The 19,260-nt window shown below is 48.8% G+C and overlaps 1 protein-coding gene across 3 annotated transcripts in view; it reads right to left on the reverse strand.

Moving 5' to 3' along the window:
* The window catches only part of CUL9 (cullin 9), a 1,917,728-nt gene that overhangs the window by 828,704 nt on the left and 1,069,764 nt on the right, over window positions 1-19,260 (reverse strand). For all 3 annotated transcript variants that reach the window (XM_069608881.1, XM_069608880.1, XM_069608879.1), the window contains exon 23: window positions 7,325-7,507. In XM_069608881.1, the coding sequence (XP_069464982.1) occupies window positions 7,325-7,507 (183 nt within the window). The remainder of the gene's footprint in view (window positions 1-7,324; window positions 7,508-19,260) is intronic.

A 19,260-nucleotide genomic window follows, 5' to 3' on the forward strand; every position in this document is an offset into this window, starting at 1 on the left:
GCAACGGTACAGAGACTTTGTTGCTGGCCTACGGGCCGAAAGCAACACCTCCATCACGTCTTCAGGGAGGTCCCAATCCTTATACCTCAACCTTTCAGAAGCCAAGCGTGAAGGTTGAGGGATCTGACCTCTGGATGGAGAACCTGACCCCCCCTCCCGTGAGAGCAGATCGTCTCGGTAGGGAAGACGACGTGGAGGGCAGATGGACAAGTCGAGAAGGTCCGGGTACCACATCCTCCGAGCCCACGCCGGAAAAATGAGGATCATCCGGGAACCGAACTTCCGTAACCTCCGCAGCACTTGCGGGATGATGGGGACTGGAGGAAACGCGTACAGCAGCGGGAATGACCACTCCACCACGAACGCGTCTCCTAAGGCTCCTTTTGAAGGAAATTCCCGCGAGCAAAACCTTTCGCACTTCCGGTTGACACTGGAGGCGAAGAGATCCACTTGAGGGGTCCCCCAAAGGGCGAAGATTTCCAGGAGAATCTCCTGAGCCAACTCCCACTCGTGAGAGATCGTGCTCTGCCTGCTCAGAGCGCCCGCCGTCACGTTTTCGTCTCCGGCCAGATGAACTGCCGAGATAGAAACTTCCTGCTGGATGGCCCGGAACTCGAGCTGCATCGCCTCCCTGCACAGAGGAAGTGACCCTGCACCCCCCCCCCTTTTTGTTGAGGTAGTGCATGGCCACTGTGTTGTCTGTCAGGATCAGGACACTCTTTCCTCGCACAGTCGGCAGAAAAGCCTTCAGGGCTAACCTGACGGCCCTCAGCTCCAACAGATTGATATGGAGTCTGGACTCCGACGGAGACCAACGACCGCTGACTGTTAGCCCGTTGGCATGAGCTCCCCAACCCGTGAGGGATACATCCGTCACGATCGTCACCTCCGGCCAGGGAAGCCAAAATGGACCCCCCTTCATCAAGTTGCCTTTGACGGCCCACCACAGAAGGTCCTGGGTGACTGAGGGTGGCACCTGAACCCGGACCCGGGTCCGACATCCTGCCGGAGGACTGCGACCATTGCATCTTGAGTGCCCACTGCAAAGATCTCATCCGCAGGCGAGCCTCTGGCACCAGAAGAATGCAGGATGCCATGAGGCCGAGCAACCCCAAGAACTCGAACGCTGGGAGCGTCTGGGCATGTTGAAACTTGTGCACCATCTGCTGAATGTGAAGAGCCCTCACCTGGGGAGGAAAACACTGCCCCAGGGAAGTGTCGAGCACTGCTCCGATGTACTGGAGCCGCTGTGTTGACGTCAAATGGGACTTCTTTAAATTGAGGGAGAAGCCCAGCCTGTGAAGGGAGTGGCAGGTGACGGACAGATGATCCAGGACTTGCTCGGGAGAGCTCCCCCCCTGATCAACCAATCGTCCAGGTAGGGGTAGACGTGAATCCCCCTTGCCTGAGATGCGCTGCCACCACCACCATGAGCTTGGTGAAAACCCTTGGGGCGGAGGTCAATCCGAACGGCAGGACCCGAAACTGAAAGTGCGAGGCGCCAACCGCGAACCTCAGGTACTTCTTGTGCTTGGGATGGATCGGCACATGGAAGTAAGCATCCTTGAGGTCGAGAGACACCAACCAGTCCTGAAGCTGAAGGGCCTGGAGGACTTGAGAGAGAGTAACCATCTTGAACTTGTCCTTCTTTAGGAGTTTGTTCAAACCACGCAAGTCCATGATGGGTCTCAATCCCCCGTCTTTCTACGAAATCAAAAAATAAGGGGAATACCATCCCTTGTTCCTCTCCGCTACAGGCACCAGTTCTATGGCGCCTTTCTCCAGCAGGGCTTGAATTTCCTGCGCAAGGAGCGGATCCGGACTCTGCAAAGAGAGGTTCCCCGGTGGATTGTCGCGAGGCCTGTGCCGAAAGGGAAGACAGTAGCCGTGGGTTATGATCTCCAGAACCCACACATCTGAAGTAATGGCACGCCACTCTACAAGATGCTGCGCCAGCCTTCCCCCAACCGGCGAACCATGGGGCATGGCCTCATGACTGAGTGGTAGCGGCTGCGGCGTTACCTGAGGGCAAAGAGGAAACTGGCCGAGCGGCCTTGGCACCACGGGTACCCTGTCGTTCACCTCTGGTACCCCTGCTTTGGCCTCTTTGACTGCCAGCTCATCTCGCTTTACTGAAGGACGAGTAATAGCGAAAGGAACCACCCCTCCATTGCTGTCCCCTAGGACGAAAAGGCGGAGTTTGGTGAACTGCAGCGCCCAACGACTTCGCTGCAGCTTTTGAGGTCTGCAACCTCTCAAGGCTCTCGTCAGCCTTGCTGCCAAAAAGGTGCTCACCGTCAAAGGGCATGTTGAGGAGCCGGGACTGCACATCAGGAGCAAACCCGACTTCCGCAACCACGCAAACCTGCGTATCACGGTGCTCGCCGCCATGGACCTGCTGACGCATTCAGCCAAGTCCAAACCCGACTGAACGGACTCACACATGGCATCCTTACCATCCTGGACCATAGCAAGGAAACCATCCCGTTCGTCCCCTTCGGGAATATGTTCAGCCGCTAACGCAACACAGTTCCACAGAGTGTGTGTGAAACGAGACAAGGCACAAATGGAGTTGGACGCCTGAAGCGCCATACCACCAGAAGAAAACACTTTCTTCGCCCAGCCATCAAAACGTTTGTCGTCCCTATCAGGAGGGATGGTAGGGTACAACGCCTGCTTTGCCGGGGCCGTGGCCGTCTGCACCACCAAACTCTCCGGAGTGGGGTGCCTGGTCAAGTAGCAGGGGTCACTACTGGCTGGACGGTATTTTCGCGACAAGGACCTGCCCACTGCCGGGAGACTCTCCGGAGTAGTCGAAGCCGCCGCCACCCTTCTCTGTAAAGCCATATGGAACGGCAGTACCGGGTCAGTTGGGGGACCAACATCAAGGATGTCCGTGAGATCATCCTGCACAAACTCCCCTGGGGGAGCAGACCATCCCAAGTACTCAGAAACCCTAGCCATAAGGCGTCGGTACGAGGAATCGGCATGAGAGACAGGCTCAGGCCTACAAAACTCCACCGCCGGAGAGGTGTCCAGTCCATTGGCATCATGCAGTGACTGCCTCAAATCGTCAAACTGACTATGGCCCAAGACAATTTCATCTGGAACCTGACTAGGAACCAGGCCATCAGAATCCTCATCCGCCTCTGAAATATATTCCAGGTGGCGAAAAGAAGGCACCCGAGAGTGCTTGCTCTCAACCAGAGCCTTCCTAGGGGGATCCCCCGTGCCACGGGGTACCTCCGACACCCCGGCCTCGAAAGGCGTCGAGTGAATCGGCGCTGACGTCGAGAGAACAGGCATCGGCGCCGAGAGGATCAGCGTCGATGTCGAGTAAATCGGCGTCGACGTCAGATGCAGCGCCGCCAGCATCGGCGGCATCGACACAGTCCTCGAAGCCGGAGCTCCGAGCGTGTCCTTCGACGACCTGAGCGTCGAAGGCTTCGACGACTTCCTCGGAGCCGGAGCCTCGAGAAAGCCTGTCGACGCCCTCGACGCCTCAGACGTCGATGTCTTCTTCGAAGACATCACAGGTGCACACGTGTCGAGGACCGGGACCTGGAACGGGTACGTCGAGAACGAGTTCCCCTGTCCGAACGGGACCTCTCCCGTGACTCGTGCCGACCACTCTTGCGAGCGGTGTCTCTCGACCTCTCACGACCGACCCCACTCAGGGGCGCGGACGGTTTAGTACCCTGCGACTCAAGAATCGCCAGCATTTTCTTCCCGAAGGAAGCCCATTCCTCCGGCGTCGCACGGCTGGTGGGGTAAGCGACGTGCCGGGCAGAGTCCTCCGAAGAGGACCTGGAAGACGACCGGTGTCGGCGCTTCCGAGAATGCCTCGAAGAGGCTGAGGAGTGGCGAGACCGACTCCTAGAAGGAGACCCACGAGACTTCCGACGATGACACGGAGAGTCTCCTCTCGAATCATCTGTCGAAAGCCCCGCAGACTTCGACTTCCGGGGCTTGGACACCCGACCTACCGACAACTTCTTCTTACGTTCACGTAAGGCTTTGGACATGAGCGACTGGCAGTCGATAGTCATCCGTGTCGTGGGCCTCCCCGAGGCACCAGAGGCAGGCATCGTGCGAGTCTGTCACCGACATCTTGGACCCACACTCCCTGCACTTCTTGAAGCCCGGACGCGGGGTCGAAGACGAAGTAGAAGACATCTTCACACGAAGGATTTTCACAAAAACGAACAGGTTCGAAGAACCGAGAAGAACAGAACTCCAAAGAGTCGAGCCGCTAACCGAGATTCACGAAGCAACACGTTCACGGAAAAAACGGAACTGAGGCTACGGGCGTCCTACTTATCACATCAGATGACGTCGGAGGAGGTCCTCGACGACGGCACATCGACGCAGGACGCAGAAAAAAGTTTCCGAAGCAGCACAGCTGTAGTGATTACATGTCATAGATATGGAATACGTCGGAGGACCCAATCCCCTCGAAACAACGTTGACAGATGATAACGGGATACTTGCTTCACTGATATGATATGATAGTTAATTTATATAGCGCCTATACACAATTCAAAGTTTCAAAGCGCTTCAAGGCAAGGGAGGGAACAAGGGAAAAAACAATGACATTCTTACAAGCCATGAACAGTAAGGATGTGAAATTAACTATCGTACTTGGCCTGACGACATTTCAGATAGTGCAAGAGCTAAAACATAGATAAGGAAGGGAGGGAGGGAGGGGGAGTGTGAGAAGGAAATGGAAACAGACAGGCGACTACCGTACTAGGCGTGACGACATTTCTGGTAGAGCCAGAAAAAAAACAAGAGGTGAGGGGTGCAGAAAGGTAGGGGAGGAACAAAGCAAGCGACTATCATATTAGGCCTGACGTTTCAGATAGTGCTGGAGGGGCTTGGGGAGGAAAAAAACAGTAAGTGGAGGGAAGAGGAGACAGACGAGATTGCTATCATACTAGGTCCAGGGACAATTCTGATAGAGTAAGTGCATAGAAGAAAGTAAGGGGAGGAGATAGGAGAAGGGAAAGGAGGAGAGAACAGAGAGTTAGCAGCCAAAAGAGTGGAAAAGCCAGAGGGGAGAGTGAATACAATTGCAGAAGTCAGTAGTAACACATAATGTTGCAAGCCAGGATACAAGATGAAGATGGGAACAGCATGATTCAGGGCCACCATGAGTACAAGATGCAAAAGAAGTTCAGCATGAGAGTTGAGAAAGGGTGACACACCATTAATGAATGAAGTCCATAAAAGTAAAATCCAGCATTGTCCACAAGACGGTGATGGTGAAACCAGAATGTATCAGGACAGACTCCTGCAGAAGTAGGCTTGAGGGGGGAGCAGGGTAGAAGAATCAAGCAAAACAGGCAACACCTGTGTGCCAGAATGGGGGGGGGGCACAAGGGAACATCACGGGGGGACCAGGGGGAGGAACACATGTTGGTGCATGCCTACCTGCTTTCTGAGCAAGGGGTCGGGCCCTGGGTCCTCCTGGTCCGAACAGGTCCAAACAGGAATTCCCCTTTTAATAGTCTGCCTTCGCTTAGGACACCCGGGCGAGAGACACCCTTGATCTAATAGTTAGGAGCAGGAAGGAAGAGGCAGGGCTAAGAAGGTGGGTGGTGCTTGCTAAGTGGTGAAAAAGAGCGTAAAACAGGAAGGCACCAGGTGGGCGGGGCTTAGGCCAGGTGACCTAGATCCACTTGAACCTGCTCCCCATCTGCAAAGGAAAAGAGGCTGGAGGGCTCCTTAAGTAGGAAAAAGGAGCGGCAAACAGGAAGGCACCAGGTGGGCCGGGCTTGCTAAGTGGTGAAAGAGAGCAGCAAACAGGAAGGCACCAGGTGGGCGGGGCTTAGGCCAGGTGACCTAGATCCACTTGCACCTGCTCCCCATCTGCAAAGGAAAAGAGGCTGGAGGGCTCCTTAAGTAGAAAAAAGGAGCGGCAAACAGTAAGGTACCAGGTGGGCGGGGCTTGCTAAGTGTTGAAAAAGAGCAGCAGGCAGGAAGGCACCAGGTAGGCGGGGCTTAGGCCAGGTGACCTAGATCCACTTGCACCTGCTCCCCATCTGCAAAGGAAAAGAGGCTCGGGGGCTCCTTAAGTAGGGAAAAGGAGCAGCAAACAGGAAGGTACCAGGTGGGCAGGGCTTGCCAAGTGGTGAAAAAGAGCGGCAAACAGGAAGGCACCAGGTGGGCGGGGCTTGCTAAGTGGTGAAAAAGAGCGGCAAACAGGAAGGCACCAGGTGGGTGGGGCTTGCTAAGTGGTGAAAAAGAGTGGCAGGCAGGAAGGCACCAGGTGGGCGGGGCTTAGGCCAGGTGACCTAGATCCACTTGCACCTGTTCCCCATCTGCAAAGGAAATGAGGCTCGGGGGCTCCTTAAGTAGGGAAAAGGAGCGGCAAAAAGGACGGTACCAGGTGGGCGGGGCTTGCTAAGTGGTGAAAAAGAGCGGCAAACAGGAAGGCACTAGGTGGGCGGGGCTTGCTAAGTGGTGAAAAAGCGCGGCAAACAGGAAGGCACCAGGTGGGCGGGGCTTGCGAAGTGGTGAAAAAGAGCAGCAAACAGGAAGGCACCAGGTGGGCAGGGCTTAGGCCAGGTGACCTAGATCCACTTGCACCTGCTCCCCATCTGCAAAGGAAGAGAGGCTGGAGAGCTCCTTAAGTAGGAAAAAGGAGCGGCAAACAGGAAGGCACCAGGTGGTCGGGTCTTGCTAAGTGGTGAAAAAGAGCGGCAAACAGCAAGCCCCGCCCCCCTGGTGCCTTCCTAAGTGTTGAAAAAGAGCGGCAGGCAGGAAGGCACCAGGTGGGCGGGGCTTAGGCCAGGGGACCTAGATCCACTTGCACCTGCTCCCCATCTGCAAAGGAAAAGAGGCTCGGGGGCTCCTTAAGTAGGGAAAAGGAGCGGCAAACAGGAAGGCACCAGGTGGGCAGGGCTTGCTAAGTGTTGAAAAAGAGCGGCAGGCAGGAAGGTACCAGGTGGGCGGGGCTTAGGCCAGGTGACCTAGATCCACTTGCACCTGCTCCCCATACCCACAAGGAACAGACACACACAGACCTTTGATGAACAACTGTGCTTATCAAGACTGTTTTGTTTGAGGTGAGGTGTTCGATAGCACAGAAAAACAGAAGTGGCAAGGGGCGGGTGCATGCTCAAAAGGCCAGAGAGGGATCATTGATCCATATGTTGAGCCTTTAGTAAGGTGTTCTAGATGCCAGGGCACATACAAGGTTGCTATGACAACATGGTTTGGTACAACATTCACATTCAAGGCTTTAAGAATAGTAGTGTACTCTCATGCTAGATTCGTCAGGTGCGCATACAGGGTGCCTACATGATTTATCTGAACTCACATGCATGGCCGTCAAGAAGGAAAGCTGCAGCAGTCCCCCAGAGAATCCATGGCGTAGCGCTAACACAAATGCGGTTTGCTGTCCAAAAAGCTCCTCCATGGCATTTTTGAGGCGCAGGTAAATGTTCCGATATCGCTCCACGAAGTCTGCTGTGTTCCAGAAAGACTCAAGGAACCTTTTGACCTGGAATTCAGCAAGATATAGGATATGATGCCAAGTTGAGTACATTAATTAAATATTCTTGGCACAAAAATAACCTAATTGTACAGCATAGAAAAGACCAAATTGCTTACCTCTCTGTAATGTTCTTTCTGACGGATTAGTCCTTCCCCAAACACATTCCTGCAGGGAATGGGTGGGGGGGGCGGGGGGGGGCGTTTCAGGGACAACAATAGTATGCAGGAGCACAGGGAAATTATTATGCCCAGGGCCAGCAGCAGCAAGGACAGATACAGGGATCTTTTCAGCAGACACCACAAGCACCAACACAGGCACTGTCACCACTACAGGTACAGACAGACACCACAAATGACAGCACCACTAACCCAGGACTTAAACATCACAACCCAGATGGGTTGCACAGCAGTCAGCACACATACTGAACACTGACACTTAAAGCCCACGGATACAATAGCAACAGTACCGGTTAGATGACTGGGAGCGGTTACCATGGTGGGGGAACAACCCTTCCACAGAAAATGGATTGTCATACGCTTAATAGGACAGCCCCCAGACAAACTTGATGTGTCTCACTCTGCCACACACACTCACGCACACTCAATCCTGCGGAGGACAATTTGGGTGGGGTGGTGATAGGTAACACAACATTTTCTTTTCTGGGTGACAGTGGGGCAACCAGGTCATGCATCAGGGAAGTGATATTTGTGACATGAGCAGACTGGATATAACCATTTTATTCACAGACAAAGCCATAACTTTTTCAACACCAGGCATACACATGCTGAAAGTAAAGAAGATTGTTTAGGTATATTTGCGGTTCAGAGGGGGTGCCTAAAGGTAGTGCATTGCAAGACAGTAAACTCAGCTACATTTGGCGTACACTTCCTTCAGCAAGGAGACCGGGCTCATACATACACAAATAACACAGACCAGAGCAATTCACTGAGACACAAGGTGGAGGAAGGTGCACTTGAGGGGGGGAGGCGTGGCTTTCAGTGACGGTTCACAAACCAATTGATCAGACTGATGGGGTCGAGAGGTTAGGAAATGCTGTAGTAAGACTGAGGAAAGGCAGGATAAGTGAGAAGGTTGGGGGTGCACGATTGGCATCACACTATTAAGCACATGCAGCAAAACTAGTTGGCCATGTACACTGACACAGGAAGAAAAACCCTCACAATTGGCACTGGAACACAGCACAGAAACTGAAGGAGAGACACACTACCTGAAAGGAGTGAGGGACATGGTGATGGGAACAGGGTACAACAATCCACCAGAGAAACACATTATGAAATTGCAAAGGGCTGCACCACGGGAAGAGAGAACTCCGGGTAAAGGGTGGATGATCCATGTTACCAACATACACCCTTTGGCGACAAAATAACACAGTGCAAGTAGTAATGCTACTAGCGCTTTTGAACACAGCACTGGCACAAATGCATTAGCCAACACACATAGAGAAAGAGGTCATTGCTGCACGAATTAGAGAATAATGGTTGTATTAACATTTGGGAGTAGATCCTGAGGAGAGAAATATTTTGTCTAACTTCAACAGTAATGAAAGTAGTGGAGTAATACAATGCTAGACTTAAATAAATGAGTAGTTAATAGACTAGGGTTTACCAAGTGGAAATGTGGTGGGATACAGGGCATGGGAGTAAATTGTGACGGTTGGGATTGATAGAAAACAAAAACAAAAAGAGAAAAAAGGTAAAAATAGGGGGGAGGACAGGTAGCGAATACTTGGTAGCAAATTTCATTAGTACCAGCTTAAAGTGCCAGCAGTTCACTCCGGGGCACACCCTGAGAGTTGTGAGTTGAGCCATAGAAGAAAGATCTAAAAACCCTGTGATTCTCTCAATTCAGGAACCTGATCCTTTTAATTTAGACACACAGCCACTTTATCTGACAGATTTACCACCTTGATGTTTCCCTGTTTAGCTTATCAGCGCCTAATGCCCCCAGGTCAAAGGCGCACTATGAACAGCTTCAAGTAAGAAGTACAGTCAATACAAAGGCTCAAAGGCCCATTTGTACACAACCACTTAAATTACGTGTATATGACCCAAGTGTGTCATGAATATCTTCACCTAAATTAAGTGCAGATGATCCAGATGTGTTAAGGATAAAGCTACAGGATAGTGGTTGTCTACCCATTTTCCAGGTACATTTTGAATTGTGCAATAAGTTAGGGTTCGACCGCCATTCAATGCCCACCAGGTGGTGACAGGACGGTGCATACACTTACCCTTGGCTCCTCCCACTAGGACACAGAATAGTGTTAGAGTAGTGCAGAGAAGTTAGGTCAAGAAATTGAAGAATATTTCAATTCTCATGTCTCAATCGCTTCTTTTTCATTTCTCGCCAGATACAAAGGACCCAGGGCAGTCCTGAAGACAATGGACAACTAAATTCCAATGGTTAGGGACTAGAGACTGAAAAAACTTTAGTGCAAGTGGAACATTTTGCCCTCCTGACAGACTTTGTTAGATGTGTAAGGCGTCAAGTCCTACAAAGCGGTGGCCACCCTGGCAACGAGGGAGCAACAATCAACAGGGCCAACGGAACAGATTTTCATGAACTGCAAGACAGCATGAACACTTTCGAGTTAGGGAAACCTTGCCATCCTATGGTCCAACGCACACAAGTAACTAGAATAGGGACAGACACCCCTGTGTGCATAGCATGCTGAAATTAGTTTCAAATTATATTTTGTGCACCGGACAGCTGTAACACTGTTTTGCTCTCTTTTTTCCTCGCACATGTAGGTTGTTGCGTATGTATGTCGCTAGAATGGTGTAGGGAATTTCCTTGAAGTTCTCTCCATTCATCACCCGGAGGCCTTTTCCACTCATTCAACCATCCTTAAGCATTTCCCACTCAATTTGCCCACTCTATCAGAAAACCCAGATGCTTTAGAGCACGATTCCCTGAAGTATATTTCCTTGCTTCCATTGAATACCTAGCCCAAACTTTTCCCCAACTTGAATACTGTCCTACCCACATTGAGAAACCCTCAACAAGAAATGTCGGGGGGAAGGTTTTATTTTTGCCCTTAGTGATTGTTTAGTTCACAGAGCTTGAGGTTACTAACAAGTACTAACCTATTAACGCCTTTCTTGCGATTTTCAGGCGGGCAACTTTATCATCTCATCAGCTGCAAGGACCCAGCAGCATAAGTGGTTATGGGCAAGCCAATAAGGACTCTTATCCTCATGATGGGACTTTTAATGATGAACGGAATAATGGGGGGTGGTCTTTGAAAATATGTAATAGTGAGCATTACCGCTGTACCCCCTACTAACATTTCCCTATCCCATGCAAGAAGGCCTACCTTGTCAGGAGGTGAGGAAAACACTGCTGCCAATGTAAGGCGAGGTAAGCGCAGTGTTAATGCAGACACGAAGGGAGTACACGCACCTCACACATAGCACAAGTAATCAACGACATACACACATGTACAAAATTGGTAGGGACACCACTGGGGAGAGCTGTCCTGTCTGCTCTTTAATCCCCTATTCCTTGAGTGCCTTGAGAAAATTGATACCTACAGCAAAGCATGACACCGTTGTATCCCAAAGTGCTCCAAACATGAAGAAGATTGCAAGGGAAGACAGCAACATGCAGATGGCTGTCCAAAGAGACATTTCCCTATGAAAGAAGATTACATCAAGCCGATACCAATGATGAACACCTACTGGCAGCTCATTCAAGAACAACAGTATGTAACAGAGGGGCCACAGACAGAACAAAGACTATAACACCGAAGGAACTGACATGCCCATGGACAAGAGTAGAGGAGAGAGGAGGAGCACATGGTTGCTGGGAAAGACAACAGATATTTATCCATTGACACGTATACGCCAATAATGGCTGTGAAGATGGAAACTGTAGGAAGCAGAGCACCTGACCATCGCAATGCATCAGAGAGCAAGCTGCAAGGGAAAAAAAATAATAATAAAAATTGATAAGTGCCTAACGGAGTGGAACAGGAGTGCGAAGATGGTGACTTGGGTGGAGAATGAAGAAGGACCTATGCCAATAAATACTGTGAAGCCACCAGCCTTATGTTACCAGCACAAAAGTAAAAAGAAGTGAACGAAAATGTGGATGCAGAGGGTTGAGATCAGTAGGGAGATGAGAGCATGAACAGCAGTGCTTATGGACTACGATTGAGCATATGGATCTAAAGATCAAGAGAAACTGCTACCGAATTGGGGAGGAGACTGTTCGTTGGTGGACATCAGCATGCCCTTGTTGGTGGTGCCCAAGGAAGACGTGAGGCCTGACTACTTCCCCAAGATGGAAAACCGAAGGAAGACGAGATGACTGAACAAAGGACCAAAAGCCCAAACAAAGGAAGGAGAGAAACAGACTGAGAAGTGAACAGAGGGGGGAACTATTTCTCGAGCGAGACAGAAGCAACATTGGATGAAGTACCAGCACAAAACAGACTGTTCAACAGAAAACGCATGTGGACAAGGAAAGACAAGAACTGGCTAGCGTTTCCATGGTCATGGATGCCATCGTGACTGGCTGGTGGATTGATGATGATAACTGAAGCACTAGTACTGAGCGCAGCATCACTGTGCAAGATCAGGATCCATTGCAAGATGCGAGTGAACAGCAGAAGAAGCGATTGGAATGCAAATACTGATGGATGTGAGCATAGGAGGAGCAATAAAAGACATGGTGAAAGGAAGAGCCGGACTAAGGGAGAAGATAGTGGTGTGCAACCTGGTTCCAGCAGTAATAAAGGTGGACAATCCCTGTGATCCGAGGAAGTACGAAGGGAAGTGAGTGTGGTGGAACTCAGAAGGAGAATACTCCTACATGGACTGGTCATTGACAATCATGTGAACAATTATCGACACCTCAGAGAATTGACAAAGATATGCTGACCGGAAGAAGATGAATGTTACTTGATGGTGTGGTCGACAAGTCGACCAGAGGGGGGACTGAAGAGGGAAACTCGAGATCAAACTCCTGCCCCCTCACCCTAGGCACATCAACAGAAAGAACAGCAGGAAGAATAATAAGTGCACGCCTGATTTTGCAACAAGCCCCATTGCACCCATGGGTGACAAATATACTGAAAGACAACCATTTCACCAACACTGCAACCTACATGCTACATTAGCCTCAACGTTTATGTTAATTGTGTTTATATAGCGCTTTACGCCAAAGCGCTTTACATTATAACAACAAGAATACAATAACAGTAGAAGCAATTACAAAATATGAGTCAAACCAGTAATACAGCAATTAGAACAATTTGCCAGTGAAGATAAATGAGGGAAGAGGGGGTGGAGAGGGGAAGGAAGTGGGGAACAGGAAGTGGAATAAGCTGAAGGCTAGAGAGGAGGAGAGGGGACTTAAGAGGAAACGAAGCAGGGAGAGAGAGGAAAGAAGAGGAGGATAAAAAAGGGGAAAGGGGATGGTTGAGGAGGGAATGAGAGCATCAGAGAGGGAGTATCAATGCAGCAGTAACGCCATGCAGAATCTACAAAACATGAGAATTCCTATTTAAAGGCTTACAGATGCGCTCATGAATTAACCTAACAACACGATAACTCATCAATTCATGCATTATCAAATGGCACAGTGTAAAGCCATGCTTCAGGAAAATTAGAGCCAAGTACACTTGTCTCACTGAACCCCAGCCGCAGTGGGGATTCGTGCTGGATTCAGGAATGCGCCGCTCAAGGCCTTGCAGCAAGATCACATTATTTTCTTTGAACAGTGAACTCTGGCAGACAAGCATTTTTAATTCTTCATAAATACGAGTAATTCAGAGCAGAAAACCCAGAGCCCAGTGTTTCACTGGGAACGAAAGACATTTTTGCATGATCCAGACAACATTTGAAACATAATTATAACAAGAATGGCTCGGCTCTGGCCAATCACTACCGAGGGCCCAAGGGTGGAGAGCCTTGCTCCAATGAAATGATGGCAACACTTTCACAATGAAACAATTTTAGAATTAGGTAATGGGGAAGAACAACCAAGCCAGCCCCCTGACAACAGAGGTCCAATCATCAGGGTTTCTATAAGGGAACTATATGTGACCAACCACTCAGCAGCCAATCTCAGGGTGAGATAGGTTTCTGGGAGCTGGCCTAATTTTGTGATGTCAGCATGCCTGCGGTGTGTTACAAAACTGGCTTGCAAGCCAGTCCTTCTGAGACGGTGCCCGGATTTTCTTTATGCACGAATCCCTGTGTGTTTGTTTGCTGTCCAGAAATAAAACACAGTTTGGAACATGCTGCTTGCATGAACTCTGCTGCATTCCTTTGGGCAAAATGGGAGGTGTTGGGGCCTCTCATACCTGGGACCCCAGAAGCCCTGGTGGGGGTCCAACTTCTCCACAACAAGCGGTACACTATCACAGCTAGCATCCAGTATGGATGAGCGGCAAGCCATGGATAAAGCGGATGAGACAGACCCTCACTGGGGCAAGCACCACAACAGGTGCATGGGTAGCCCAAGAGAGAAGAAAAGAGAACAGGCGAGAGAACTAAGAGACAGAAGCAAAGAGGGGTCATAGGAACCCCAAAGAAATAGGTGAGATATTGGGTCAAAGAAGCTGCGTCGAACCAGAAAAAGGACTCGGACCACTGACTGACATGTTCTTAAGAAGCTTTATTTAAAAGTAAAAAGAGTACTCCTAACTTCCCAATTTCAATGAGGGAAGTTCCCTACTTAATACTAACACTAAAGATGTTTTTCAAAGAAAATAGTCCTTGGTTCAAAATCATATCCATCTAATCTAGCCCTACATCTAAATAAAAACTGAACTGAAAGGAGAGGCTGGGGCAGTGACCTCTTTTTCCGCTTCCGCATGGTCCAGGCCCTTAGGTGTTCAGTCAATGGTTCCAACTCTCTTAATATCACACTAAATAAGACACGTTCTAAGCTTTATTGTACCATTTGTTAGGTCACCATTTCTTAGTTCAAACAAAGTTCCTGCTTACGTTTTCCTCTTCCTCTGCAAACAAGGCGTTCTCTTAAGATGTCTTCGAAGGCCTGTGTTGTCACAGTTCTCTATATAACATTTTTATAAAGTGCCGCCTTGGATGTGGGTCGAAGCTTGGTGGTTGATGTGTCTGATTCGTTATCTAGCACAATAAGAAGGTCTCTCTTCACTATCCACAAATCATCACCTCCAATATAACCCCTCTGAAATAGCTCTATATAAAATGGTGGGTCATCAACATTGGGACTGTATACATCTACAATACTGTTTGCACCTTCAATACGCTCCTTACCACTACCCATCTCACCTCAATATCAGACATCACATTTATTAATTTAAATAATGCATTTTTATGTATCAGCATACTTAATCACCTCTCGGGCTAAGCTTCATAGACCCCCATTCCTTGGCGAACCTGTCATGTGACGTTGGTAGGTGGGTTTCTTGCAGCACTTGTACAACCATCTTGTTTGCACATGCCAGCATCTTTATGTGTATATTTGTTTTGTCTACTGGTTCACTAGGTGTCACCCCTAGCTCTCCACCTTTCCCACCATTATTACACACACCTAATCCACTCTTCCACAACCACTCTCCCTGGGTTGGTAGCCCTTAATGGAACTGTTCAACCATTAACATTGTATTCAGACATGTTTTCCATTTGACCATTGTACCTACCTCCTCTCTCATTTGAACACAATCTTCCTGCCCTAAAACAGCTTTGCCCACCTCTATGCTCCCCCTCACAACGGTACCCCCAAACCTACAGGTGACATACATCCCCCTTCTCTTGTGCCATCCCTGCTTATCCATTGGTGGTACGCCCATGAAGTCACTGCTTGATTGACAGATTTGATCAGCTCTCACATCTTTTTAAGCAGTCCCTTCATTTGTAGTACTACACCTGTAGTATTCTTTTGTTTTAAGTCTCCAGCATTATTCAATTATTGCATAGGATGTTCTGTTCTTTTCATGGCGGCAATCAGGAGAGGAACATCCTTACTCCTCATGCCAAGCTAGTATCCTGTTGTCAAACACTCATGGCATGTTATGCCTGTTCAACTACACCCTCTATCTTCTTGGGGCATATTGTCCGCCGCTAAGGCACATGTTCCAATTTTCCACTCAACACATTTATTATAATATTCACAGTTCAAAAGATTAGCATGTTTCTTTAATCACAGTTGCTTTTTGGTTCCCCCACCTGCTGTGATATTTGCCACCAATGTTCTAGTCTCTTCTAGCAAAAACTGTCCCCACTCTTCCTTACTTTAGTGGGCTACACTCTGCCTTGTGAAGTCTTGATCCACAGCTGTTCCAATTATCTGTCTCGCTTCTTCCTAGAGTGCCCCCTTCTTTCCTCAGACCTGAATCGCCATCATCCACTTCCCTTATTAACCAGCAGGTGCTAGTTTGCCTATGACAGTTAAGCTGCTCCTTTCCACACCAGTCGTTTCTCAATCGACCACTTCTCCAGTCGCACATATTTTGCTACCTGTTTTACCAGCAAGGAGTAGATATCATGCATAGTCCTCCCAATGAAACACTCCCTTTAGGTTCAGCTGCTAAATCGCATTAACATCAGCATTGTTCTAGTCACATCCCATAATTGTTAGATTAACTACATCTTGAGTAAAAACTCTGGCTCCTCACACATTCTCTTCAACAATAGTGAACATCTTTCTCCTTATTGAGCTTGACAGTAATACAATAATAATTTTGTCTCATCTGTCAAGGTACTAATGAAATCTTTTTTATCACACTACACAGTTCTACTCTTTCCAACTCCCTACCTTCGAGGTACAATGTCACAAGGACTGCTGTTCGAACCCCCATTCTTATAGAAGTAAAGGGGCATTCTAACTATATTTGGTACTCTACATAGACTCACCATAAAGGTCATCTCTGCCAGAGGGTCGGTGAAAAGGTATCCCTTGCCATGCACCATTTTCTTCAGCATACTTAGATTCCTCTGCCACAGAGCTGCTTAACGTGCATAACACCCTTCCTTGCCCTCTGCGCTTTGCTCGTAAAGTCGAGTAAAAACGTATTATAGCTCCATTGTGTGCTCTATTGCCAGCCTCTTGTGCCGCTTTTAAGACGCTGTCCTGGGAATTAAATAATTTTGTGGCATTTATTCTCATGGGGGTGGGGGGGGTTATTGGGGTGGGCAGGGTCCTATGTGCCCTCTTCAGCCAAAAAATGTGGACAGTTGCACAGATAGCAATGCATCTTCGATTAGGCTTTCCACCACAGTCTCTAAACCCATCCCGTTGTTTGCCTCTGGCACCCCCAAAATGCAGATACTACTACGCAGTTCTCTACTTTCTTGGCCTTAAATAAGTGTGTTGTGTAAGATTTTCTTTTTGCTGCCATTTCATCAAATCGATATGTTATGTTGAGGGAACCTTTTTTGGATGGGTTGTAGGCTTGTTAGGGTTATACTGTATCACTCGCGATCATTGCGATAAAGAATTCCCATTTTAATGTGTAATTAGATGAATGTTGTACTTTTTATGTGTTTTAAATAATTGTATTTTAAATGATTGTTGGAAATACATTTCGTCTTAAAACAATTTTATATGCTGCTTTCTCATAGACATCTATATAACCCTCTGACTGTTTGCTGTTGATGTGTCCCTGGACCTGACTTTTGGCAGTAGATAAAGTATTTTTGCTTTACTTACCTTGCAATACACAGCTGTTTTGGGGGAACTGATCAGTGCCTAAGGTCATCATTGGATTTGTCTTTTGGCCTTCTATATGCCGTCTAAGGGCCGGATTTGACATGGAATAAGTAGCATTGGTATCTTTCATGGATTCACATGCTCTTGAATATTACCCATCGTCAGAATGGGACTCCTCTGCCTCTGTAACATTAAAGCAGTTTATCCTTTAAATTTCTAAAGGGGTTGTGACTTTAGTGCTCTATTATAGTCATTTTTGGGTCATACTGTCCACAGCCAATTGGACAGGTCCCATTAGCCCGAGCTCTAGTGGCCAGCTTCAGATTGGCAATGCACGTAATATGGCTGTAAGAACCACGAAAAGCCAGAGAGGGGTAGGAGGGAGGGTTGCATGTGAATCCATGAAAGATACTAGTGTTGGAGAACAGAAGGTACAGCTAAGTAACTTATTTCTTCTCCAGAAATGGGACTTTCATGGATTCACATGCTCTTGAATAAAATTGTACAGCAGTACATATACACAACCAAACGGGCAGAGGCACCGCTCAACTGAAGTAACCAACTCACCTCTGGAAACTCACCATATTGCGAACAGGTTGCGAAGCACTGCCTGGCCGACTCCGGACGCCTCCCCCTGGAATCCCTATCGAAGCAGTAGAACCATGTGGAGGTATGGACAGACCTCCACATGGCGGCCCTGCAGATGTCGAGTAGGGGAACACCCGACAGGAACGCTGTAGTAGAAGCCACAGCCCTCGTCGAGTGTGTTCTCGGTCTTCCTGTAAGGAGCCTATTCATCAGAGGATTGCATTGGGAAATGCGTGATGCAAGGGTGCAGAAGTAAGACTTAAGAGGAGGGGTCAAGGTGTTGGCTATAAACCTGTATTCAAAGGCGCAAAAGAAAAAGAGAACCCTAACTTGCCCTAACTCTAAGAGGGGTTTCCCTGCCTCAACAGAAATAACTAGTGTCAGAATGTCCAAAGTAAAAGTCCCACTTTCCAGTGTCAAAATCCTAACTCTGTCCCTTACACACTAAGCTAACTAAACCAAAGGTGGTGTCTTCTTGATCCAGAGGACCTGGACAAAAGGCAGTTATTGTCTCAATCAGATTCTCTTTATCTGTCTTCCCTCCAGTAAAGCTCTCCTCTGCCGCTTGACTGGTCCGGCCACCTAGCCGTACCTTTCAACATCCTACACACCATCCCAGTCAAGCACTCACAGCAGAAACCCAGCAGACAAATCTTCAGGTCCTTCAGAAGACCTCGCCAACCTACACCTTACATGGACTGAACACTCCCAACCAAACTGTGACTCTCTACTGGAAGCACTCAATGCCACCCTTTCAGCCTCCATTCAACTGACAGCCACCTCTGAAACAAGGCACGTGCAAACCCAAACCGTCAGCCAAAAGGGTCATCAGGAAACGAGAGAAAACCTGGTGCTGCTCCAGGACTGCATCCGACCTGGCGCTCCTCAAGGAACTCCGAGGAATCAGCCGACAACTAATCAACACAGCCCTGCTTCCTATTATTAGAATAACATAGCAGAAGACAACAACAAAAGCAGAGCCCTCTTCAAAGCTGTCAAACACTGTGCCAACCTGCTACCCAACCCTGCCATACCACACCCCATCGAAAAATCGCCATCAACACCTTCATCCACAAAATCAGCAAGATTCTCCAGCAAATAGACGCTGGCTGTGCATCAACAGACCCACGTCACGTCCCTCCTTGAGAAATGTCCACACCCTGGACAACATTCAAGACAATATCGACAGAGGACCTGGTAGAAACCCTGGCCACCCTCAAAGCCACATCGCATACAGACTACATCCTCCCAGCCTCCATCCTCAAGACTCTCCCTGCAGCAGCTCCCCTTCCCTACCTGGACATCATTAACCGCTCCCTAACTCAAGGCACCGTCGCATCGACCCTAGAACAGGAAAAATCCTCCATCTACTAAAGAAACTCACTCTGGATTCTGACATTCTAGGAAACTATCGCCCCACCACCCATCTTCCCTTCCTAGGTAAGATCATGGAGAAAGCGGAAACCACACAACTGCAACAACACATCAACACCAACAATCTCCTC

Source organism: Ambystoma mexicanum, chromosome 4q (genome assembly GCF_040938575.1).
Source record: "Ambystoma mexicanum isolate Mex_15411 chromosome 4q, UKY_AmexF1_1, whole genome shotgun sequence".
NCBI classification, from domain to species: Eukaryota; Metazoa; Chordata; class Amphibia; order Caudata; family Ambystomatidae; genus Ambystoma; species Ambystoma mexicanum.